This window comes from Pipra filicauda, unplaced genomic scaffold, assembly GCF_003945595.2.
Source record: "Pipra filicauda isolate LSUMZ 115617 unplaced genomic scaffold, ASM394559v2 scaffold14_size4853619_pilon, whole genome shotgun sequence".
Taxonomy (NCBI): domain Eukaryota; kingdom Metazoa; phylum Chordata; class Aves; order Passeriformes; family Pipridae; genus Pipra; species Pipra filicauda.
The window spans coordinates 84,051-106,496 of NW_024103985.1; the positions used below are offsets into that span (position 1 = coordinate 84,051).

General features: G+C 50.6%; 4 protein-coding genes across 10 annotated transcripts in view; 2 read left to right on the forward strand and 2 right to left on the reverse strand.

The window, feature by feature from the left end:
* Positions 1-1,014, reverse strand: part of SBNO1 (strawberry notch homolog 1) — a 32,716-nt gene extending 31,702 nt beyond the window's left edge. The window contains exon 1 of one of the 3 annotated variants that reach the window (XM_039378871.1): positions 907-1,014. The gene's annotated coding sequence lies outside the window, so the exon portion shown is untranslated. Of the gene's footprint in view, positions 1-52; positions 655-906 lie in introns of those variants that run through there. The other 2 variants (XM_027737573.2, XM_039378872.1) reach the window with 2 other exon arrangements.
* A 4,549-nt stretch (positions 1,015-5,563) lies between these two features.
* On the forward strand, positions 5,564-18,850 carry KMT5A (lysine methyltransferase 5A). 3 transcript variants are annotated; one of them, XM_039378875.1, is made up of 8 exons: positions 5,564-5,593; positions 5,904-5,998; positions 8,011-8,167; positions 9,232-9,448; positions 10,112-10,196; positions 10,521-10,580; positions 11,324-11,514; positions 12,522-14,735. In XM_039378875.1, exons 1-8 carry the CDS (start codon positions 5,584-5,586, stop codon positions 12,730-12,732), a joined length of 1,026 nt encoding a protein of 341 aa, XP_039234809.1. In that variant the 5' UTR covers positions 5,564-5,583; the 3' UTR covers positions 12,733-14,735. The 3 variants fall into 3 exon arrangements, with proteins under 3 accessions (XP_039234809.1, XP_027593378.1, XP_027593379.1); XM_027737577.2 differs by lacking the exon at positions 5,564-5,593 and having other exon boundaries at positions 5,771-5,998; XM_027737578.2 differs by lacking the exons at positions 5,564-5,593; positions 12,522-14,735 and adding an exon at positions 17,269-18,850 and having other exon boundaries at positions 5,774-5,998.
* Positions 14,519-20,640, reverse strand: RILPL2 (Rab interacting lysosomal protein like 2). Of its 2 annotated transcripts, XR_005562640.1 has the most exons (5): positions 19,940-20,640; positions 19,023-19,174; positions 17,111-17,192; positions 16,641-16,748; positions 14,519-16,171 (listed from the first exon to the last, which is right to left on the reverse strand). XR_005562640.1 is itself a non-coding variant. In XM_027737582.2 (4 exons), exons 1-4 carry the CDS (start codon positions 20,291-20,293, stop codon positions 16,147-16,149), a joined length of 639 nt encoding a protein of 212 aa, XP_027593383.1. In that variant the 5' UTR covers positions 20,294-20,637; the 3' UTR covers positions 14,519-16,146. The 2 variants fall into 2 exon arrangements, 1 of the variants encoding a protein (XP_027593383.1); XM_027737582.2 differs by lacking the exon at positions 17,111-17,192 and having other exon boundaries at positions 19,940-20,637.
* SNRNP35 (small nuclear ribonucleoprotein U11/U12 subunit 35) lies at positions 20,140-22,444 on the forward strand. Of its 2 annotated transcripts, none has more exons than XM_027737580.2 (2): positions 20,140-20,443; positions 20,912-22,444. In XM_027737580.2, exon 2 carries the CDS (start codon positions 20,918-20,920, stop codon positions 21,713-21,715), a length of 798 nt encoding a protein of 265 aa, XP_027593381.1. In that variant the 5' UTR covers positions 20,140-20,443; positions 20,912-20,917; the 3' UTR covers positions 21,716-22,444. The 2 variants fall into 2 exon arrangements, with proteins under 2 accessions (XP_027593381.1, XP_027593380.1); XM_027737579.2 differs by having other exon boundaries at positions 20,915-22,444.
* Positions 22,445-22,446: the final 2 nt, after the last annotated feature.

Sequence of the window (22,446 nt, forward strand, 5' to 3'; positions counted from 1 at the left end):
GCCTCTTCCCCTTCAGACTATAGGGGCATTTCTACGTTAAATAATTACTCACCCTAGCAACCTGTGTTTGAGTCCCTGGACTTTGAGGCCGTGTCTGTCGCTGCGGTTCAGCTCCCCCTGAGGCTGCGGGGCCCCGGGAGGGCTCTGCCGGGCGGGGAAGCCCCAGGGGAGGCGGCGGGAGGGCCGGAGGGTCGGCGGCTGTAGCCCTGCCACCTTCCCACCAACACGTGTTCGCGACATAAACTTCCGGGTTGGGGCCAGAATCGGCTGCGTAATCGTGTCCCAGGCGCGACTTTTTTGTTTCCAGACCTTCACCTCTTTGAACGTCCCTCCAGCAAAGCCGCGATCGCGGGGGAGGGCGGGAGGGCTCCGTCTCACGGCGGCTCTCGGAGCCGCTCCGGCTCCATAAATCAAACCCCCCCATCCCCCCGTTGCCAGCCCCGACAATCACTGGCCGCGCAAGGAGCGCACAAAGGCGCGGGCCGGGCGGGGGGCTCTGCGGGGCGGGGGGGCGGCCAAACCCCCCCGCCGCCTCCGCCCCTGCCACAGAACGGGCTCCGCGGGACCCCGGGGGGGCTCCGCCGCCCACCCCCACACGGCCCCGGGCGCGAAGTTCGCGGGACTCCCGGGGCTCGGCCGGGGCGGCGGCGGCGTCTCCCCCGCCCTGGGGCCGCCCCCGGCCCGCCGGGACCCCCGCGGGGGCGGCGACGCGGCCTCCCCGGGACTGAGGCGCCGAGCGAGACGCGGGGCCGCTCCCGACGCGGCGCGTCCCCCCCCCACCCCGGACACCCCCGCGGGCCGCGCTGAGGGGCTGAGGGGAGGGAACCCCGCGGGGCGGCCGCGAAGCGCGGCCGGAGGCAGCCAAGCGGGCGGGGCACCAGGCGCGAAGGGTGGCGCGGGACTCACTCTCTGTGGCGCTCGGTCCTCCCGTGGGCTCCTGGAAGTGTCCGCCGCCGGCCCCGCCGCCCGCCGCTTTCTAACTCACGGCCGCCATCTTTGCCCTCCCTCCCCTCACAGGGAGGGGGGGGGGCCGTGGCCGCCCGCACCACGTGACCCGCGCCGCACCTCCCCCCCCACGCGCGCTCCCCCCTTCCACGTGACCCCGCGAGCCACCGCCCCGCCGCTGGCGCGCGCTCGGCGACGCCACGTGACCCTCCCCGCCTCCCCCCCCGCGCGGCCTCCCCGGTCACGTGGCCGCCGCCGCCGTCGTCTCGCGCCCGCCCCCCCCTCTTTCACCCCCCGCCTCCCACCGCCGGGCCCTGCCGCACGCTGCCCGCTCTCCCCCGCCACCGGACATGCCGCGACACGGGGGTTCCGTGCTCCCAGCAACGCGAACGCAGCAAGTTTCTCCACCCTCTAAAAAAATAAAAAAAACCCGGCGTATCCACCGTCCTTAAAATAAGCGATGTCCCCGCGGGCGAGCCCCGCCCGCAGTCGAGCCTCGGCGCTCCGGGCCCGGTTCCCGGCGGGTGAGGGGGTGTGGGGGGGGGAGGGGAAGGCGGAGGCGAACGGCTGCGAGCGGTCACGTGACAGCTGCCGCTCCAAGATGGCGGCCGGCGGCGAGAACGCGGCGGCGCGTTCTCGCGAGATTTGGCGTTTCTCGCTGCATCACGGGCGGGGGGGCGTGACGAGACCGCGCGTGCGCGTGTCCGTGACGGGCGGGGGGAGGTACGCGCGCCCCCGCCCGAGGCGGCGATGGCGGGAGCGGGTACGGGAGCCGCTGCGTGAGGGGAAAATGGTGTTACCTCAGCCTCCCCCCGGCCCTGCTCACGTCAGGCGGCCGCTCCGTCCCGTCCCGTCCCGCCGCGGTTGGTGCGAACGCGTTGAGTCGGCTCCGAGTCCCCCAGTGCGGCCGGTGCCGCCCCGCCCTGAGGGCACCTCCACACCGTCCCCTCAGGGCCAACAACCGCGGTGTTCGGTCACAGGAGCTCCCTGGGCTGCCCCAGGACAGAGGGACATCCCTGCTGGCCCCCCTCCCCCTGGGAATGCCGCATATCTGAAGATGTGCTGGCACAGGAGTTTCCCCTTTCAAACATCTTGCAAGCTGCTGATGTGAAATTTGCTGCTGCAGAGTGGAAACCCGGTGATCACTTCATGCTAGTTTTACATTTGGAGAGATCTTTTCAACTCTTGAGGCCCTCAGACTGACAGGATTTTTGCCAAAAGAGACAGCCTTCCATTAAAATGCTTTCCCAGTTGTGTAAGAATAGGAAAATTTGTAAGAACTTTCACACTGGATTGAAGCAAGACATGAATGAAGTGTGGGCAATCACTAAATTCCTTAGAATGTTCAATACAGATCATTTAAATTTTATGCAAGTTTGCTTATTTTATCATGAGACAAACTTAACAAGGATTAAAATAACCAATAAAGGATTAGACAGATTAAGGCTAAGCTATTTAAAGACAAAGCAATGTTAATTAAACTGATTTAAGTAATTCAGATTAATCAGTGATGCTTTGGATGGAGAAAAAGACGCCAGAAGTGTGGCCAGAGATGAGAAGAACAACTGAAATGGCAGCTTTTATTTTGGTTATTGCCCTCTCCACACTTCAGAGGAAGGCAGGATGAAGTACAGCTCAAGTGTGCTGAAAGGAACATTAAATCTCAACAGCTCTGTTCAATCATGACAAGAAAGTGAGGGGTTTGATGTCTTGAGTTGAAAAGAGAGTTCCCTGTGAGGCCTGTGAGCAGAGTTTGTGATCATCCTCGCCTGGGAGAGGTGAGTAAATCCCACTGGTGAAAATGCTGCTTTCCATTGGCAGTGTGGAATTAGCACACACAGCTGTCTGCACGACCCTGTTTCAGAGGATTGTGCACATAATTCACAGATCTCACCGCACTTTTCAGTCAGGGGTGATATTTTTTATAATTGGTACATTTTATTCTGAGTGTATTTTTATTTTATAATCTGTGAAATGCAGTTAGCACCTATTGGCATTTCACTGTATGACTTTGTAAAATAATGTTACTTAATGTAACTCTCAGCAGGTACTGTCAGGGCATTGTTCTCACTTGATTTCCAGCGTCTGAAGCACAAATTGTGGAGATTTCATCTTGTGAACGAGAAATTTGTGCAAATATTGTCATGTTTATTCAACTGCAAATATGACAGGTGCTGTGTGAGAACTTGCTCTCACGTGGGAATATCTAACAAGCATCTTGTTGGTATATCTGAAAGAAATTGAAACTATTATTTCAAAGGCAACCAGTCCTAAAAAACAAGATTTTTTTAAACCAGGTGAAGCGTTCATATAGAATGAAGGGATTTATCCTTTCTGAGCAAATCAACGCTCCGTTCGCTCGTCCTTCCCTTCCCCCACAAAACAATTTCACATTTCCGCAGTAAAACGTGGTGCTCCCGGGAGCTGCTCATGCGGCACTACGGGAGAGAATATTTAGGTCACTGGGTTTTAGCTCTGGCTCTCGTGGGAGTCGCGCTGCTCCCTCTGGAGCTCAGGGATCGGCAGCGCTCTCCCATGTGCTGTCCTGAGTCCCGGGGACGGGCGGCTCCCATCAGAGGCGTCTCTTTCGGGCTCTATATGTAACGTTTTAACTTCCCCTCGGCACTGGCGTTTGGTCGCAGCTCCTTGCAGCAAAGCCAACATGTTTTGCTAATTCACGGTGCGATCCCACCGCGCCTGGAGCAGAGGCCAGTTAGAGATGACGTTGTGTTCTTTGTTGCTCTGGGGAAGAGAATTCCTTGGCTTCCTTTGCCCTCTACTGGTGGCCCGCGTGGCTTCGATGCCAATTCGGTTGCTTTGTGTAATATACATATATAATATATATAAAATAAATAGTAAAAAATATCCAAAAGCTGAGCAAAACCACAGCGAGGGTGTTTCCCACAGCTTTTCCAAGATATTAGGAACAACGTTCCTTAATTACTGCAAAAGGAAATCATCATTAGTAATTGATGAAGATTTTTTCCAGTTGCATCCAAGATAAGGACAGCATTAATTGGGGTGGAAAAATGCGAGCAGTGTCTGCAGTGGTGCTTTTGTGGAGAGCTTGGTGGACCTGCCTTGATGGAGGAGTACAATGGACATGGATGGTCATGGACACGATGCCCAGTGGATGTCAACAGGGAAACACCTGGTGTGTTTTGGTTGCCCTTCTGTAAAACTCATATGTTAGGGAAGACAGAGAAGTAACAAATGACAGAGCCCATGCAGACCTGGGGTTGTTTGTCTCTCCAAGTGCCTCCTTCTGTGCAGTCACACCACATTCCTGTTTTGTGAGCCCCCAACTGCCAAGGGACAGCCTGGGAAGAATGAGGCCCCCTCTGGGCAGTTCTTGCTGAAGTTGACAGGGTTTTTTTCTGTTCTCAAGGAAAAGGAGAGTTTTCAGGTGTATCACCATCCCAAACCAGCAGATTATGTCACTCTGGGAATGCCCAAGAGACAAGCAGCAGCCTGTGGCTGCAGATAAGCGGTGGGTGGGAGGCCACCCCTGTGGTGATAACACTTGGGGCAGCTCCTGTGCCACCACCCCACGTCCTGAGCACACACAGGTGCTGTTGGAGAAGGGCTGAGACGGATAAGAAGAAACAATAGTCATCTGCTGTTGCTCAATGTAGTTATTCTACTTATCAGGGAGCACCAAAGTGGTAATATCCTGATTTCCATGATGGCATCCACTTGACATCCACCCAGATCGCTGATCTGTGTGTGCTCTTGCCTCATTGCTGTGTTACTCGTTGCATTTGCACTTTCCTAATTTCCAAGTGTTCACGCTGGTCCTGTTGGCAGCTCCTGACCAGGGCATCGATGCTGGAGGTTGTTCCAGTTCTCCTGATGATGGGGGCGGCTCCGTTGATGTCCCACCTTGTGGTTTTGCCAAGCTTTAGATGCCCTCCTTATGGAGTAGGAGACGACATGGGAAGAGCTTTGACGCGACACTTGAGTATTATCTGCTCTCCAGGCAATTTTTGAAGATGGAATTAATAGACTTAAATTTCAAACAGAGCGATTTAAGATAGAAATTGCGTAAAGCAGCCTAATAATTTCAGAGAGCAGAGTTTTACAATCCCGCCGGGAATAGCGGTCCCCCGGATCCCCGCTGCGAGGTGGCGGGAGCTGTGTGTGCCCGGAGAGGCACAGGAGGGAGGAGGCGCTGGCGGGGTCGCTGCAGGAGGTGCCGGTGCCCGGTCAGACCGGACGGGACGGGGGTTTCGGGGGGGTCCAGGACAGGACCCACCCCCCGCCCAGCGAGTCCCGCTCCCGCTGCTCCCGCTCGATCCAACGCACGTGGCGCGGCCCGGACGAGGGCGGGGCGTTCCCCGCGGGACTGCCAATCAGAGCGCCGCGTGCTCTCCGTGCGGGCCAATCAGCGCCCGGGGAACGCGCGTTCAAACCCCGTTCCCGGGAGCTCCCGCCACCGCGGGGTGACAGGGAGAGGGCGGGCCGCGGCTCCGCGCGCCAATCAGAGGCGCGGGGCGGGTGATCGGCAGGCGGTTGGGCCAATGGGGTTGCCAGGGGCAGCGCGGCGTCTCCCCGCGGAGTCCGGGCCGCCGCCGCCAACCGCCCCGCGGGGACAGCGGGGCCCGCCCGGCGCGGGGCTGCGGGGCCGCCGCCGCCGCTATGGCCGGAGGTGCGCGGGGCGGAGCGGGGGCGAGCGGAGCGGGAGCGGGGCCAGGGCGCGGCGGGCGCGGGCGGGGGCCGCGCGGCGCGGGGCATCTCCGCGGCGCGGAAGCTCCTCCCGGGAGGTGCGGGGCGCCGGGGCCGGCGGGACTCCTCCCCCGCGCGGTGTGCGCAGCTCGCCGGGAAGGGGCTGGGCCGCCGCGGCTCGCCCTGCCGCATCCAGCCCTTTAAACATGGCGCAGGCCGGGGCGGCCCGGCGATGACCGCGGGCGGCCGCGCCGGACATGGCTCAGGCGCAGACCTTCCCCCCTCGCTCCTAGGGAAGAACATGCCCAAGACCAGGGCGGGCGGCGCGGAGAAGGCGAGTCCCGAGAGCGCCGACAGGAAGGGCCCCGGCCGCCCCCGGGCCGGCGGGGTAAGCAGTGCCCGGGCCTGGGCGGGCGGAACGGGGCGGGCCATTCCCGGGGGGCTCCTGCGCTCTCCGCTGCCCCCCGGGGAGTTGGGAATCGGCGGGCGGCTGCCCCGGGGAACCGCGGAACCCCGGGATTCTGGGGTCCTGCAGTCATTGAGAAATCGGGTAACTTTAGGTCGAGTCGGTGTCTTCCCGTGGTTCCCCTGCGAGCAGCCAGGCCCTAGCCCCGGCACTCCCTCCGTGCCATCTCCCCCGTCCTGCAGTTCTGTCATAGGCAGCTGGCTGGAGCTTTGATGGTCGCTTTGCATTTAAGGCCCAATGGAGATAATTTGCGGCTGTTGCATTAAACCCCAGAGCCACTGAGAGCCCTTCGTGTGCTCTGCTGTGCTGAGAGAATCTCTGCTCTCCAGGGTCTCCAGCTTGGCAGAGACAAAGACGTGGCAGCCGCGTCTCGGTAGCGCCCGGAGCGCAGCGGGCAGGGAGCTGGGAATGAGGGGAGGAAGCTGCGCTGGGAAAATAGTTGTTGGTTTCCTGTGTGTTCAAAGCCTGAAGGCTCAGCTGGCAGGTGGACGCTGCACTTCGCTGCTCCGGGCTTTCTCTCAAAATGCCCATATTTAAACTCCTCACTAAATCTTGAGAACTTTGCAGCACAGGGTTTATTGCTTGCAATTGATAAAATGGAGTGTTTTTGTAGTATTTCGTGCTTCAAAGCCCCAGTTTTTTAATAAGCAGGTTTTGTGTTTCATAGGTCTGAGAAATATGGGGGCTCAGGGTGTGTCCACCTCGCTTTTTATCACACTGTTCTCTGTAATGCTAATCTTCAGTAAAGTTTATTGGTGGACTAAGGTTTGAGCCTTTAACTGGTCTTATTTTGTGTGTCAGTTATGTACACATGAAGTTTGTTATTCATGATTATGTTAATTATTAAAATTATCCTATGTATTGTATGCTCTGTTTTTTCAGTGTATGTGTGCCCAGGTATACAGAGATGTTTGTTTAGTCTGCTATATTTGAGTTATTCTTTTTAACTAATGGAAACCATTGTTTCTTACTTTCCTAAAAAAATGGAAGCATGTTTTTGTTGTTTTCACTGGTTTGCAATGTCTGAAAATTGCTTTTAATCGAGTCAAACTATAGCCCAGCAAACCTCATTTTGGCCAAGTTGCATCTGTTTGCCCAGACTCTGAGATTTCAGGGTTGAAATCCGACATACACTGCCCAGGCAAAGGGAGCCAGGTGGCAGGAGGCTGGAAAAGCAAAGGTGACACGACTCCACTAAACTTTGCTGAATTTGACACTGTTCCCTGGCAGTGTCTTGGAGCCTGAGCCAGGGAACAAACCCCAGGCTCTGGTGTTTGGATGCCAGAGGGCTTTGCCATTTTCCTCACTGGGCTTACCACTCTTCAATGTTGTTTTTTTTCATTAACAACTTTTACACTTTATTTTGTGACATATAATGGATAAATAAATAGCACTGTTTATCTCCCAGGCTTCCCTGAGAGGTGTCACTCAAGGTAGAGTGTAAAACTGATTCCTGTCTTCTGTGCTGCTCAGTAGAGCATATAGAGCTGCAGTAACATTTGACACCTCCTGGGAGTAGCTGGTAGCTCACAGTCTCTGGCTATGAGGAGTCTGTACTGGGCTTGGGCAATTTTTGCTGTGTCTCTGTATTTTATTTGGCTTGCGCTCTCTGAGCCGCCTTCCTTCCGAGGAGCTCGGGCTTGGGGTTTTTTTTAGCACCAGAGTTCATGCTGTGAAGCACAGGGCGGAGGCTGGAGTTAGTTCTGACTGCCTCATCCTGCCACATGTCATGCGAAAGCTCTCTCAGACTGAGAGTTTGCACCAGTGAAGTTCTCACGGTGCTCACCACCGCTATATTTTTACTTAGAAACAGCAACTGCAGCATTAAAGCATCATAATTTGCATCAGCACAGTCAGCTGTCAGCCCTGTGGATGCCAAGCCGAATTTCCTCCAATCTCTGTGATGTACTGATTTTTGTGTGGGTCTGTTTTAGGAGAATGTGTTTATTGGTCAATCCAAAATCTACAGCTACCTGAACCCTAACAAAGCTCCTGGTGCTCGCCCCCCGCTTCAAGAGGAAAACTCTGTCATGTATCACGAGGTGAAATGTCAGGGCAAAACACTAAAGGAAACCTACAGGAAAGGAGCTGGTAAGATTGAGTTTTGGATTCTTATCTTGTTACATGTGTTCCCCCCACCTACAGTTTGAAAGCTTTAATACACAGTGAAAAAGGCTGGGCAGCTCCCCGGGCCCAGCAGCTTTCCCAGTCCTCCATTGCCAACTCTGTTGGCAAACTGGGACTCTACAAAGACGGGTGTGTCCTGATCCTTTTCAAACTTCAGTCATAGGTTTACCCGGCAATTTTTCCCTATGGCTTTTGTCTGGCCATGTTTGTTTTGTCTGGATATAAAAAAACTAATGCTTGTGTTGTCAATATGCCCCAATTTCCCTGCCATTCTATTAATACTCTGCTTCTTCGGGTCGGTGCTTGGCAGTTTGTCTTATTTTTTTGGATCTGCTTTATTACCTAAAACTGGCTTATTCTGTAATTTGACTAATTTGTCAAGTATGAGGCTGAGGTGCTGGTAGGAGAAGAAACAACAATTGTCAAATTTTCAGGAAGAAGTAAAAGCAGTGGGAAGGAGGAGCACAGGCCGTGAATGCTGAGTGCCAGGGTTCATAGGGGCTTCATTGCAGTGACTGGAAATGGGAATGTTCCATAAGTTTGTGGAGAGGAAATAAAACTCAGCTGGCTTGTGTTTAAACATGTATTTTTAATAACCTTGGTAATTTGTCAAAACATTTTGATGCAAATGCTTTTAGCCAGCAGGTATTGTAAGTCCCTCTCAACATGGCAAGTGCCAGGTTTTCTGCAAACTCAGGGCCTTTAGCTCCTGATTTGGCTCCCCAGTTTTGACAAGGAAGTGAAGATGGCTTTGGCTTGTCCCTGTGCTGAGGCCTTGCAGCTGTGCTTCACTTCTCCAGGGAGACTGAAACATCTGGCTCAGCAGATGGGACTGTTCAACCTGGGCATTTGCTCTCCATGAAAACCTTATTCAGCTTTGAGCCACACTCACCTGCCTCTGCAGCAGCTGTCTGAGCAGGAGGATGTGGTATCAGGGTAGGAGCAGAACTATAAACCACTGGAATTCACTTAAAGCACTCTGGTATAGCTGGTCCTGAGCTCAGAACCTTACTTTATTTTCCTGTCAGCAGGAAAAAAGAATGGTGGCAAAATAGTTGAAGGTGCTATGAAAGCAGAAGAGCAGAAGGATAAGGAGAGTGGGTGCAATCCTTCGGTGCCCTCTGATCAAAACCAAGAAACTGCAGAATCCCAGAAGCCCCCCCTGCCTGCAGACTGTGCTGAGGAGGCCAATGCAAAGCCAGCTCAGAAAAAGATGGTAAAAGCAAAACGTGGACCAAGGAAAAAGTAAGTGACTTGTGGAATTGTAAAAGGAGAGCTCCTTGTTTTCTTGGGAATATTGGACTTAAACCCCCCACAAAATCTCATCAAAGCATTGATCTACCTTGCAGAGGTTCTTATTTTCCTTGAAAGCAAGGTCAGGGTATTTTATCACAAGTGAAATATCACCTGTGGAAAAAGAAATTAATGAGCCATTAAGACCTACTTTTCTGTGGACAAATGGGAATGTATCTTGTCAGAAACAGAACAGTTGGAGGTTTCCTGGCTGAGCTGATCCTCTTTCTCATGGTATCAGAGTAATGTGACCTAACATTAATGAATTCCTTGCCAAGCAGTTTTCATGACCTAAATTTTTGAGTGCCTTCTAGCAAGGCACACAGGGGGCTCCAGACTTGTGATGTGACCTTCAGTTTATTTCCAGTGGTGTCTCATTTTTATTGTTATTAGTACTGGAGCAGTGGAAGTAGCGTGGGGGAAAATGGGGATGTAGCTTTGGCTACATCCCCATTATCAGTACTTGAAGAGTACTGATAAGAAACTGATTCATCTTGGTCACCTTTCAACATACCAAGCTGAAAATAAAAATTTCTTGCACATACCTCTGTCCTAGAGGTGGAACTTCACAAATAGTCTGAAAAGTGTGTGTGTTCTCTCTTTCTTATCCCTTAGAACACAAGGAAGGACACCAAACCGAAAAGTGACAGATTATTACCCAGTTAGGAGAAGTTCCAGGAAGAGCAAATCTGAATTGGAGGTAGTGCATCTTGTTTAAATGACATTACTTCTAACGTGGCTGGTTAGTTGAAGATTTGAGGAAGTGTGTAAATGGTTTCCATTCCAAGTACAAATAACACTGTGCACTGGAAGTACTGTTAAGAACATGCTTAAAATTTGGAAATGCTGGTCCAGTTCTAGGACAGAATGCAGCTGCTTATGTAGAAATCTGTCTCTCTGCCGTTCAGTTTTGCTGGAAATATGGGATGGTCTGGAACAATGATTGTCACTGGCTAGTAATGCCTTTCAGCTCTAGGACACACTACAAAAGTTGTGGTTTTGTTTGTTCTCGTTTCTTCTGCAGACTGAGGAGAGGAGGAAAATAGATGAGCTGATTACAAGTGGGAAAGAAGAAGGAATGAAGGTAACTGCAGTGTCAGCCAACAAATACTCTTAGTCTGTGTACAGCCCATTGCTGTGGGTTTGCAATCTGGCTCTTGGGATAATGGGTTGTTCTGGTTTTCCTCCCACTGCTGTCAAATGCAGTTATTGAGACCAAGAGCTTACATTTGGGTTGTTCTGATCACCCCTTTTAGAATTTAAAGCAGAAATGGCCCCTGGAAGTGCAGAAGAACTGTGATTCTTGAAAAGCAGCAGCCTGTAGATCAATATTGTCACATCTGTGACAGTGATAGGACTTCCTTGGAGTTGTCCAATTTACAGGGGGAGACAGGAATACTAAAGTGTACTGGTGGCTGATAAATGTAATTTTTGTAATCAATCTTATTGTTCCTTTAACTTTCTAACCTGTGTATGCTAACGTGCACATGAAATGGAAAAGCTCACTGCCCCAGCTCATAGGGAGTTTAAAAGAAAAAACAGACACAAAGAGAAGAGTTAGGGTTTATTTAAAGTAATTCTTATTTCTCTAATTAGAAGCCTTTGTGTCAAACTACCTGGTAACCTGGATGAATCCCAAACTCATCCTGTGTTTATTCCACAATGCCAGGCAGCTTCTACAGCTTTGTCTGCTGTAGACAGAATTTGTTTGAATTCCCTTTGACAGCATTTTGTAATGACAAATCACTCATTTCCTCGTAATCAGCATATTTGCAATCATGTAAATACTTTCCAATTTCCCAGCTGATTTTCTTTTCAACTCTCCAGATTGATTACATCGATGGCAAGGGGAGAGGAGTCATTGCTACTAAACATTTTAATCGAGGAGAGTTTGTGGTGGAGTATCACGGGGATCTCATAGAGATCACTGATGCCAAGAAACGGGAGGCTGTGTATGCTCAGGATCCATCCACGGGCTGCTACATGTACTATTTCCAGTACCTCAGCAAAACCTACTGGTAAGCTCCTCTTCCCTCAAGTGTTGGCTCACAGAGGCTTTGGATGTCACTAAACCCTTTCTTGTTTTCATGCAAGTTTTGTGTTTTTAATGAGAACCGTGAATTATGAAAATCTTGGGGAGCACTGATCCCCCTCCAAGTCTGGGCTGGTGGGTGACTCAGAGCAGTTTTCTCTGAAGTGCAGCACAAGCTGTATGGAGAGTTGCATCTACTTGGATGAGATTTCTAGCCCTGCTTATTCTCTTCTAAAACTAACTCCCTTTTCTGAGTTGCAAGGATTTGGTTGAAAAGCAGGACGGACAAACTCTCTGGAAGAGAAGCATTTCCTTCAAGTGTCTTTGAGTGGGTGTCCTTGTTTTCCCAGCACCTAACACCCACCCCAGATTCATGCTTTATCTATTTGCTGTTTCATTTGCCCCAAACTCCAGGTCTCTAAAAGTAACTACTCTGACTACCTTCTTTCCTCCTTGGCTGATCCTACTGGATACTGGAGCGTAGGTCACTTAACCACGTGTGTGACCTATTAATTACCTGGAAGTGCCCTATATTCTAAGTGCCTTGATAGCTGCCATAACACTTCTTTGTGCAATGAGGGGCACTAGAGCTGGAGTATCCAGGTCTCTGGAATTTGGGCATGTAGTATTTAGGCATTCTCAGCCTTCCTTTTGCTGATTTACTTTTGCTGGTTTACTCAGTAAATATACTTAGCTTGGACACAGCTTTCTTGAGGGGAGGATATTTAAGGTATCCAGCCTTTCTGATGGTGTCTTACGTCTGGATTCAGCTATTCCTGAAAAGAGGAGCTCAAACAGTCTAGAGTTTTCAGTTTTGTGCTAAATTAAAAATCTCCCAGATTGTTTTAGTTTCCCTGCATTACCATATTTATTGCTGTCTGTTTAATCATGGCTGGTCTGTAATGTTCTGTTTCTCCTTCATTTTCCAAGCCTCATTCTTTATCCTGTTTGCACTTGGGTTTTGGTCCACAAAAACTGTTCTTGTTCTTTCAGTGTCGATGCTACAAAGGAAACAAACCGTCTGGGAAGGCTCATTAATCACAGCAAATGTGGCAACTGTCAGACTAAGCTCCATGACATTGATGGTGTTCCTCATCTCATCCTCATTGCTTCCAGGGACATTAAAGCAGGTGAAGAACTCTTGTACGACTATGGAGACAGGAGCAAAGCTTCCATTGAAGCTCATCCATGGCTGAAACACTAATTCATCTTCTTTGTTTTGGTTTTTTTTTTTTCCTGGACTGAGTGTTCTACAAGGAGTCTGGATTTACTTCTCCTGCCCTCACGTCCCTCAGCTTTCTTAGTGGACTGCTTACGGTCTTCCGAGCTCCTTACAAACTACCTTTTTGCTTTGCAGTATTTAAACACCTATTACAGTTTTCCAGGCAGGCTTCAATAATTGATCTTAGATTGCCAAACCTTTTGTATCATAAAAGGAAACCCTCCCTAAAATCTGAATGCTTCTGCACAGTGACCAGTGCCACTTGAGCAGTCAAAGACTTGCACAGAAACTTAATCACTGGGGTTGTGCTTCTGTTTTTGCAAGAAAATCTCACGCTCCGCTTTGGGGTGATGAACTCGGCGTTAACTTTGACAGCAGAAGTACTTCTGTACTCTGTTCATGCGGTGGCTTGACTGCCTGTCACACTGCTGTTCCCAGCCCAGTGCTGACAGGCTTCTCTGGCATGGATGCTACTATCATTCTCCAATAATTTGTGGTAGGAATCCAGTTTTTTCGGTGTCGTATAATCTGTTGGCAATGAACTTTAAATGCACTGGCACTGAGGAAAAAAGGACGGTCAGGTTGGCTGCTTTCTTTGGAGAAATGACTCCCAGCCAAACAAGGATGGATTTTGATAGTCTGGGTGGATACTGAGTACAAATGTGGAGATAGAACTTCACAGTGAGAATCAATGTTTGACATTACTTATTTTCTAAAATTTAAGAAGGTACCTTTTTATATTGATGGCTGATTGTTGGAGGTGTCTCCCAGAGGATTTTAAAGAAGTAAAAGCTCTCTCCAAAAATTTTTGTATTACCTTCCTATGCTAATTAGCCACATCAGAAGCTATTTATTTACTGTGAATGCTTGAAGTAGAGCATAGCGGTTCCAAAAATAGGAGTCCTCTTCATGTGCAGCTTCAAAGTGTAACAATGAAGTTCACGCAGTGAAGAAAGTAGATTCCTTATTGCCTGGTCCTGTAGGTCTGTCCAGCATGGTCTGGTCCCACTGTGTTACGTGGGAGTCAAGCGCTTGGCATCTCATGGATGTTGGAATGTTACTGTTGGAGAACCAAATCTGGGATATAGGCAGGCAATACAATGCAGGTCCTTTATGTTAAAGATGAATTCTTACCAGTTGGAATTTTTGCCAAGGCAGGCTTGGCATGTGTGTAGATGAAAATGGCTGTGAGCCATCAGCCACACTTGCTGCTGGAAGATGTCAGCAAGGAATCTGTGGCTCTGTTAATGTCTTCTATTCCTCATGTCTTGAAGGCTGCTGCTGTTCCAGCTGAATGCCCTCTAGGACAATCTTATGCTTGCCTATGTGATAGGTCAGATAGCAACAACATCCTGGTTGTGTGCTCCAGCAGCAAGAGAGGTGGCTTAGTGATGTATTTTTTAAATTAAAAACTTGAAGACAATGTCTCTGTAAAATAAAGAATATATTTATTATTGATGAAGTGGCTGCTATACTACCTGTCTCCATTGCAGTTCATGAGCATTGGAAAGAAAGCTGTGAAAATCATTAGCTATTAAATGCTTGATATTTACTGCTTAACACAAGGCAAACTCGGCAGAGCCAGCCTGGGTATGTTCACGTTTCTGAAGGAGTAACTGGAGACCTGTTACCTTCCATGTACTGAGTTTCAGGTAAGATAAGGCCAACTTAGCTGAGTTGGCACTGATTTTTCTCTGGTCTCAGTAGCAGAGACCTCAGCAGTGTGTACAGTATCCCCTTAAACTAGAGCACTTCCCTTAAGTCAAGATTAGAGTAAAATGATTCTTTTTATTTTATTTAAACGTTTACTTGTCCTTTATCAGGTTGAATAGCTTAAAACCTCTGTTCTTCAGCATCACTTCTGTAAACAAAAAAGGGAATGATCTCCCTGTTTTACATAAAAACAAAGTTGTCTTCTCTGAAAGGCTTAACTGATAATGGAGTAGCACTGGGTCAGATGGAAATAAAGCTGATGTTGCACTGCATATGTATCCTTGACTTTCCTAGGAACTGAGGTATCAATATATTTCTCACAGAAACTGCCATTTGGATGTTTATCTCTGTCCCTGTTAGGAAGATTTCATCTTCTAATATGGTGGAAAGCACTTCTCGGTGCTTACAAGATGTCCTTGGGTTGGGAGCTAAACTGCCCTTTTTGAAGGAGATTGGAAAATACATTCCTGGATAAACCACAGGAGGATGAAGTTCAGAGCACATCTCTTCAGCTCAGAGGTGTATCCTGGCTGTTGTTAATTCGTGATTATTTATTTATTTTCGAGCACAAAGCCTCTGCTCAGGCAGTGCAGTAACTTCCTTCCCTGCTGCCTTGCTTTACAAAATACATCATGAGGGCATGGCTAAGATTGATATTTTGAAGATGGCAAAATGACTTCAGCAGTTCATACCCTGCCTATACCAGGTGGCTGAGGTCAGACCTCTGTGGTGGTGCCTTCTCATGCACAGTTGCCAAGGAACTCTGAAGGGAGGCTGCAGCTCTGCCTTCTGCTGAGCCACACTCACACTGTGCATCCCAGCACTTGTGTGAAGTGTCCTATATTTCTCATGCTGCCAGTGTGTGAGAGGGAATCAAAAGACTTCGGAGCCTGCTTTCACTTCTGAAGAGAGTAAGATCAGAGTTTGATACCTGTCACTGCTCCTTTTATGTCTATTCAGGCTTTTGTGCTCTGGATATTCTACCTTTCTAAATGGGGAACCTAACTGGTGTCTTTCAGGCTTCTTTTCCCACTCCTCTGTTTGCCCTATATCCTTCCACTGGTGATAAATCTCATTACTGGGGCCAACACACAGCTTGTGGCAGTTGATGGGAAGAAGAGAGCTTATGCAAAACACAGCTGCCTTCCCCAGGAGCCCTTCAGCTGTCAGAAATGAGGTGTTTGGTGCATCTGTTCCAGTCTGAGCATTTCTGCACCTCAGTCCTTCATGTGGGCAGAGCACGAGGCAGCAGCTTTCCTTCCCTTGCTGTGCTCTTCTCCACTATCATTCATCTCAACCCCAAACAGCCACTTGGGAATGCCACGTATCTCTTAAATATCATCTCCATCTTGCAAAATCACTTGGGCTGAGTGCTCTGATAGCTGGACAGGGTAAATATGTTATACTGATCATCACAGGCTCCTTTAATAAGAATAAACCCCACCTGTGTATAAAGGTTTATTTTCTACATGTGGGTAATATCTGACAGGAATCTAAGAAATACAAAAAGTGTCTGTTTTAAGCAGTTTCTGAAAAAGCAGAGTAAAAACTATTCTGAAAGAATATTATACAACACAATTTTGATGAGGTTGCTCATTCTCTGCAGCAGGAGTGGTGCTGCTTCTCCCAGCCCTTGTCTCCTCCCTCATCAGTGCCGTGCTCAGCAGGAGTCCTTGAGGATGCTCATTTTCCATGTTTAAAAGAAAACCTAAAAAAATCAACAAGAGAAAGGAAACAATGTACAAGCAGAAAAGCAGTTGGAAATGCTGTGAGGTGGCTGTGTCAATGTGCTCTGCTATTTTTGGGAACTTTAGGGACGTGGCCTGAGCTTGTGGGTACTGTGTACAATGAAAACAAACCTCCAGGGCCAGTGTGTTCCCACAGCACAGGCCTGAGGTGCTGGCAGGGGAGGCAAATATTGCATTGTTTTGCTCTGAAATACTTGTTTTTCCTAAAAAAAAGTGACTCCCTGCTTGCCTGGGTGGAGGTTGCCTTCCTGTGGAGTGCTTTTTCCACAGGAAAAGATTTCCTTATCAGGTCTTTAACTTTACAAGGGGAGCAAGAGAAAACAATATCCAGCCAACTGGGCTGGAGTTCAGCATCCATCCCTGGATTCGCTGTGGTTGAGGGTGCCATGTTCTCCCAAATTCTGCCCAAAAAGCTGCAGACAAACTTACAGCCGTTTGATGATTGTCTTCTCACTGTCCTTGCTGGTGCCAGCGCTGCTGCCACTGCTTTCTTTTTCCAGTTCTTCAGTTTGGTCCTTTCTCTGTGAGATGATCCCACTGGGAAAAGAAAGGGGTTTGTTTATTTTTCATGGGTTTGTGCATAGTGACAGTGTGTACATGTTAAACCCTGTGAGCTGGGACAGGGATGAATGGGAGTTCATGGGACAGGGAGGGCAGCCCGGACTCTTCCTTGTAGTGAATGGAAAATAATGAATTGTTACCCCTAAGTATTGCAATGGGGCTATGCTTTTGTGGGAACACTAAAGTAACAAGCTGACTTTTCCACAGAAGAAAAATGGCAAATCATAATGGGAGTGAAAGGGATGTGGAATTACACATTGGATATGTAGAGAGGTCCAAGGATAACAGGATGGTGCAGACACAAAAAGTGAATTCCTGCATGGGTGGATCTGTGGTACCTTCAGCGCAGCCACCAAGACTGGGAACACATGGGATATTCCCAGCTCCCCTGCAAGGCAGGTGCCTGTTCCTCTTTCCACCCTACAGAGGAGAAAAGAAAGGCTTTGCCTCAGCTCTCAATTGTGTGATCCTACTTGGCTCTTCTTACACTCCACAGGTTGTAACCTCCTGCTTCAGGCACCAGCTTCAGCTTTACCAAAGGAGTTTTCCCTGCTTGGAACCAGATTGGACTTTCCCAGCCTGCACACTCTGTTTTCACAGCCTGCCAGTCACTGTCCTGAGCTGACCTCATTTGCTGGGAGAGCTGAGTGGATCAAAGCCTGTGCCTGCAGGAGCCAAAGGCTGAGAGCAGCCAAGCAACACTTGGCTGGGTTTGGAAGCACAAACACAGAGTATCTAGAAACTGGTGTGACATCAGGAATGGGGTAATTCTGGGGCAGATTCTCCTCTTGGAGAAAAAGGACTATGAGCTGTTTGGTGACACTGCAGAGCTGTAATATCTGCACAACTTCTACCTAGAAATCACCACGAAAACTGCAATCCCCAAACACCATCAGTGAGTGTGAGCCAATCCTTGGGAGGATGTTTGGTACCTTGTGCTAAACTGAGCTTATTTCCAATGTGCATAATAGAGCTTATTTCCAATATACACAAGACATTTTAGATCATATATTTATCCCCTTCCCCTGCACAGCTCCTCTTTATGGCTGTACAATTACAATTAGAATTTTATGTGACTGTTTAAAGGGAAGATGGATTTTGGCTTAAGCTATAGCAGTCTACAAGGAGATAACTTCATAAATTACTTGAACTGAAAAGCAGCCCTGACACACTCAGTGCACAGCACTGTGACTGAAATCACTCAAAACCTGAAAACATTCCCACTGTTAATTTTTAACTTGGCCTGTACTAAGCTGTGTAACAGCTGGGAAATCAAAGCAAGAAGCCATTTCACTGGCTGCACAGCAAAGCATTCAGCTGAGCTGGGGAAATGCTGTCAGGCAGTTTGTAAATTCTTGGATTTAACTTTTAACTTCTTGGCTTAACCTGCCTGTTACAGACCAGACAAAGGGCAGGCTCACTGCATCCAGGAGGCTGTTGCTGAGATACCTCAACTAAAATCTGATGTGCTTACTTTGTGTCCAGATTAAGAAGTAGTTTCTTGCTCCAAAGAGTTTATAATCTAATCTGAGGATGGGCAAGGGTTGAAGAGAGCAGCCTTGGGGGTGAATGAATTTGTAGCACCAAGAGCAAGACCCTTCCCTCATCCTACCCTCTGGCTCACACCGGTTTTCCCAGGCTGGTCCCTTTGAGAAAGACCAAACCCTCCTCTCAAAGCACTTGTTCTGCACAGTTCAAGTGCCTTACACAACCCTCTGCTGGCAGTCCTAAACCCCCACAGCTTCTCTTGAATGATGAAAGAGCTCAATATTCTGTCCCTAGAGCAGTCCATGCCCCCACGGGAGCGCAGGACCAGAGATAAGGCAGTGTCCCCACACTGCAGGAGGAAGGAAACTTTGACTCAAGCTGAGCTGGAAACCCCCGTGCTCTTCGGTGTGTGGTGTGGCTTTGGACACTGTGTGTGTGCAACTGCTGTGACTGCACAGATGGATTCCTGTGCATGGGAACCCACTGGATGGGGAGTGGGAGTAGCTGTGCGTAGGGGACAACTCTGGGAACAGGCTGAGAACTGTGCAGAGCAAAAGGGAGTTTAGTTTTAAAATTATGTTGCATAGAGACTTCATTGTTCCCCTGTTTTTCTTTGAATGCTTTCGGGAGCACAGGTGTCTCTTACACGCCTGGACAGTGCCTGGCCCGAGCCTGCCGTGCTCTCGTCTGATAAGCTCCCCAGACAAGAATTAATTAATTGTTATTAGTAGTTATTAATTCTTTGGTGCCTTCATGCTGTACCTCTTATAGCACTGTAGCTCCTCTTGCACCACCAGAAGCTGAGCTTTCAGCTGGTTTCTCTCTTGCAACACATCTTTGAGTTCCTGCAACGTGAATCGTGGCCGGTTGGGATCTGTGAGGTCGATCACCATTTTATCTGGTCCAAGGCTGATCTGGAAAAGAAACAGTGCTGGTCATGATCTTGTAACCTCTCAAAACCATGGAGTAATTTGTAGGACTAGTACAAGTTGATCACAATCCTGACTTTTTTTCTAAGCACTTAATTATAGTTCTTCATATTACTTTTGTATTCCCTTTTGTCACTGCATTTCCAGCCCCAACTGTGACAGGCTCTGACCACAGCTAAAAGCAACGTCTCTGTCCCAAAGTGTTTGCAATTTAGTTTGCCAAGAAGCTGCTTTTATCAGCTTTTCTGATGGTGGGAGAAACCAAGCAATCTAACATCACATCTGTGGCAGAGATAGGTGAGAACTGAATTCTCCTTTCCTAATTTAAGACCTTTGTGGTAATGGCTTTTTTGGGTCACAGTTTCTCTTGCACAGAGTAACAAAGCTCTAGCGTTTGCTTAAATGGCAAGTTGTCTCATGTGGGGCCGGTGCTGTGTGAGAACTGAACACGGTGGGTTTGTACTCGGTGAACTCTGTGAGCGCCTGAACAACTCTGCTGGCACCGCACGTTGCTGAGATAAAGCGGTGAAACGGGAGCGGGGGATCCACAGCACTGTGACCTGTAACACCCCACGGGAAGAGCTCCAAGGCTTCATGGCCAAAGACGGGAATTGACATTGTGAGACTCGTTCTGCTGCGACAAAAGAGACCACGAGTATCCTCCGGCCCCTCTGGTGTTGCTCGGGGTGGGCTCCACGACCCGCACGCGTCCGGCCCGTGTCCCTGTGCCCCGGCCTGTCCCGCACCCACCTGCGGGGCGCTGCCTGGGGCCGCCGCCGCCCGGAGCTGCTCCAGCTCCCGCCGCAGACTGTCCCGCTCCCGCCGCAGCTGCTCCTCGGCCACGCTGCTCTCGCTCACCAGCGCCTCCAGCATCTCCAGCACCCGCACGATCCTGAACTGCAGCCGCGCGCGGGCGGCGGGGAGCTCGGGCCCGGCGCGGAGCTGCAGCAGGTCCCGGCCCACCACGGCCGAGATGTCGTACACATCGGCGGCCGTCAGCTGGAACGGGCTCTTCTCCAGGGCGCTCTCCGGGCCGCCATCCCCATCCTCCTCCTCCTCGTCGTCCAGCTCCTCCTCCTCCTCCTCCTGCCGGCCCCGCTGCATTCCCGCCGCTCCCTCCCTCCCGCCGGCCCGGGCGGCGCTGGCGCGGGCGGAGCGACCCCTCCTGCCCCCGGCGGGCCCGTGGCCGCGGCCCGGCCGCGCTTCCCGCCCTGCCCCTTCCCCTGAGGAGGCACCGCCCGCCCGCCGCTGCCGGTAAGAGACTGGGGGCCCTCGGTCAGCCCCGGGAACCGGCACCGAGCCGGTTCCGCAGCGCCCTCCGGGAGCGGGGCTGGGCCGGGGGACGGGAGGGCCCCGGCCGGGCGGGAGCGGGAAAGGGGCTGAAATGGAGCCCGGCGGGAGCGGCCGCGGCTGCCCCGGCCCGAAGGACCGGGACGGGAGGGGAGGGGAGAGGCGGCGGCGGGGACGGGGCTGAGGGGCCTCCTCGGGCGGGGAACGGGCCGGGCCAGGCCCGCGGGCTCCCCACGGCCGGGGGCGGCTCCGGCTCCCGGCACGGCCCTGCCCCGCGAGGGGAACTCAGACAACAGCCACGCGGCCGCTTTATGTACGTTTATCTCACTTTGGGGGATTTTTGAATGAAGGCACAGTACATCGGGGCTGGGAGCGCTCCTTGCACAGCCCGTGCCTGCTCCTGTGAGCCTGTGCGACGTGTGTTTCCCCCAGCAGGCCATGGCTGACTGGGCCCCCATAGCGAAGGAGTACGACCCGCTCAAGGCCGGCAGCATCGACGGCACGGATGAGGAGCCCCACGACCGGGCCATCTGGCGGGCGATGCTGGCGCGGTACGTGCCCAACAAGGGAGTGACGGGAGATCCTCACCTCACCCTCTTCGTGGCGAGGCTCAACCTTCAGACCACAGAGGAGAAGTTAAAGGAGGTCTTTTCCCGGTATGGAGACATCAGGAAGATCCGTCTGGTTCGGGACCTGGTCACGGGATTTTCCAAGGGTTATGCCTTCATTGAGTACAAGGAGGAGCGTGCGCTCCTGAAGGCCCACAGAGACGCCAACAGGCTGGTCATCGACCAGCACGAGATCTTTGTAGACTTTGAGCTGGAAAGGACTCTCAAAGGATGGATTCCCCGGAGGCTTGGGGGTGGCTTTGGAGGCAAAAAAGAATCCGGGCAGCTGAGGTTCGGAGGACGGGACAGACCTTTCCGAAAGCCCATCAATTTGCCGAATGTGAAAAATGATTTCTATGGAGAAGGATCATCGGAGAAAAGAAACTGGTCTCGTGAGGGAACGAGGGACTGGAGAACGAGGGACCGGGACCAGGAGAGGAGCAGGGACAAGCGCTGGGGAGAAAGAGAGCGGTCGTGGGCTTGGGGCGACAGTGAGAGAGAGAGGGACTCCAGAGAGGAGCGGAGCAGAGGGAGGGACAGGAAGGACAGAGACAGGAAGGACAGGGATAGAGACCGGAGCAGGGAGAGAGAGCCCAAGAAGCAAAGAGATGATGATAAGTACAGATAGGTGACCATGAAACACTCACTTATTGGAAATACAGGAACAAAGTAAAGCTTCTGAAAAATGGGCCCCAAAACAGAAGCTGAAGGAAAGTGACTTCATTTTCTTGAAGATGCTGGGACAGGTAGGACCTTTAGTGGTGCTGTGTCCTTAATTAGTTCTGCCAGGTGACAGAGAAGCATGTGACCAATCCATTTTGTATGTCATGGGAGGATGTGACTCCTTTGTACACGAGGAATGTGCACCACAGAGCAGTAAACAGGTCAGAAAATGCCTCATGTTCCTGATGAATCCATGGATGTTCACTGAGGGATGGTGTCATGGGTAAATGTTGCAGCTGCACCCACTCTGTTCTCTCCTCTCTGCCAGTGAAGTCCTGCCTGCACAGGGTTTAAATCCATTCTGGAAAGTGGGTTTGCTGCTGATTTGGGGAAAACAGATGTCAAGCACCTTTTTCAGAGCCAGGATATGTATGTACAGACACACATCTCCTGTTGGGGAGCTTACAGTGCTTTCTAGAAAGGGCTCTGTCATGTTCTTTGTCATCATAAGCCAGATAGATAACATATTTTAAACTATATTTTGTAAGCCTTTGAATGGCCCTGTCCTAAACCTTGCCCAGTTTGACGCTGTATTTCCATGAAGAGTTGTACACAGACAGGTCCACAGGCTGCATCCCCAAGAAGGGATGGTATTAACTTTCCACAGGAAAAAAAAAAAGACACAATTGTTGCAGA

Excerpts from the sequence above, each read along its gene's own strand:
- KMT5A (XM_027737577.2), top strand. The coding sequence starts at position 5,843 with ATGACCGCGGGCGGCCGCGCCGGACATGGCTCAGGCGCAGACCTTCCC. Across the intron at positions 5,999-8,010 it reads GCCGCCCCCGGGCCGGCGGG|GAGAATGTGTTTATTGGTCA; the intron begins GTAAGCAGTGCC and ends GGTCTGTTTTAG. Across the intron at positions 10,197-10,520 it reads AGAGCAAATCTGAATTGGAG|ACTGAGGAGAGGAGGAAAAT; the intron begins GTAGTGCATCTT and ends TTTCTTCTGCAG.
- RILPL2 (XM_027737582.2), bottom strand. The coding sequence starts at position 20,293 with ATGCAGCGGGGCCGGCAGGAGGAGGAGGAGGAGGAGCTGGACGACGAG. Across the intron at positions 19,175-19,939 it reads CCCCAGGCAGCGCCCCGCAG|ATCAGCCTTGGACCAGATAA; the intron begins GTGGGTGCGGGA and ends TTTCTTTTCCAG. Across the intron at positions 16,172-16,640 it reads AAGACAATCATCAAACGGCT|GTTTTCTTTTAAACATGGAA; the intron begins GTAAGTTTGTCT and ends TGATTTTTTTAG.
- SNRNP35 (XM_027737580.2), top strand. The coding sequence starts at position 20,918 with ATGGCTGACTGGGCCCCCATAGCGAAGGAGTACGACCCGCTCAAGGCC.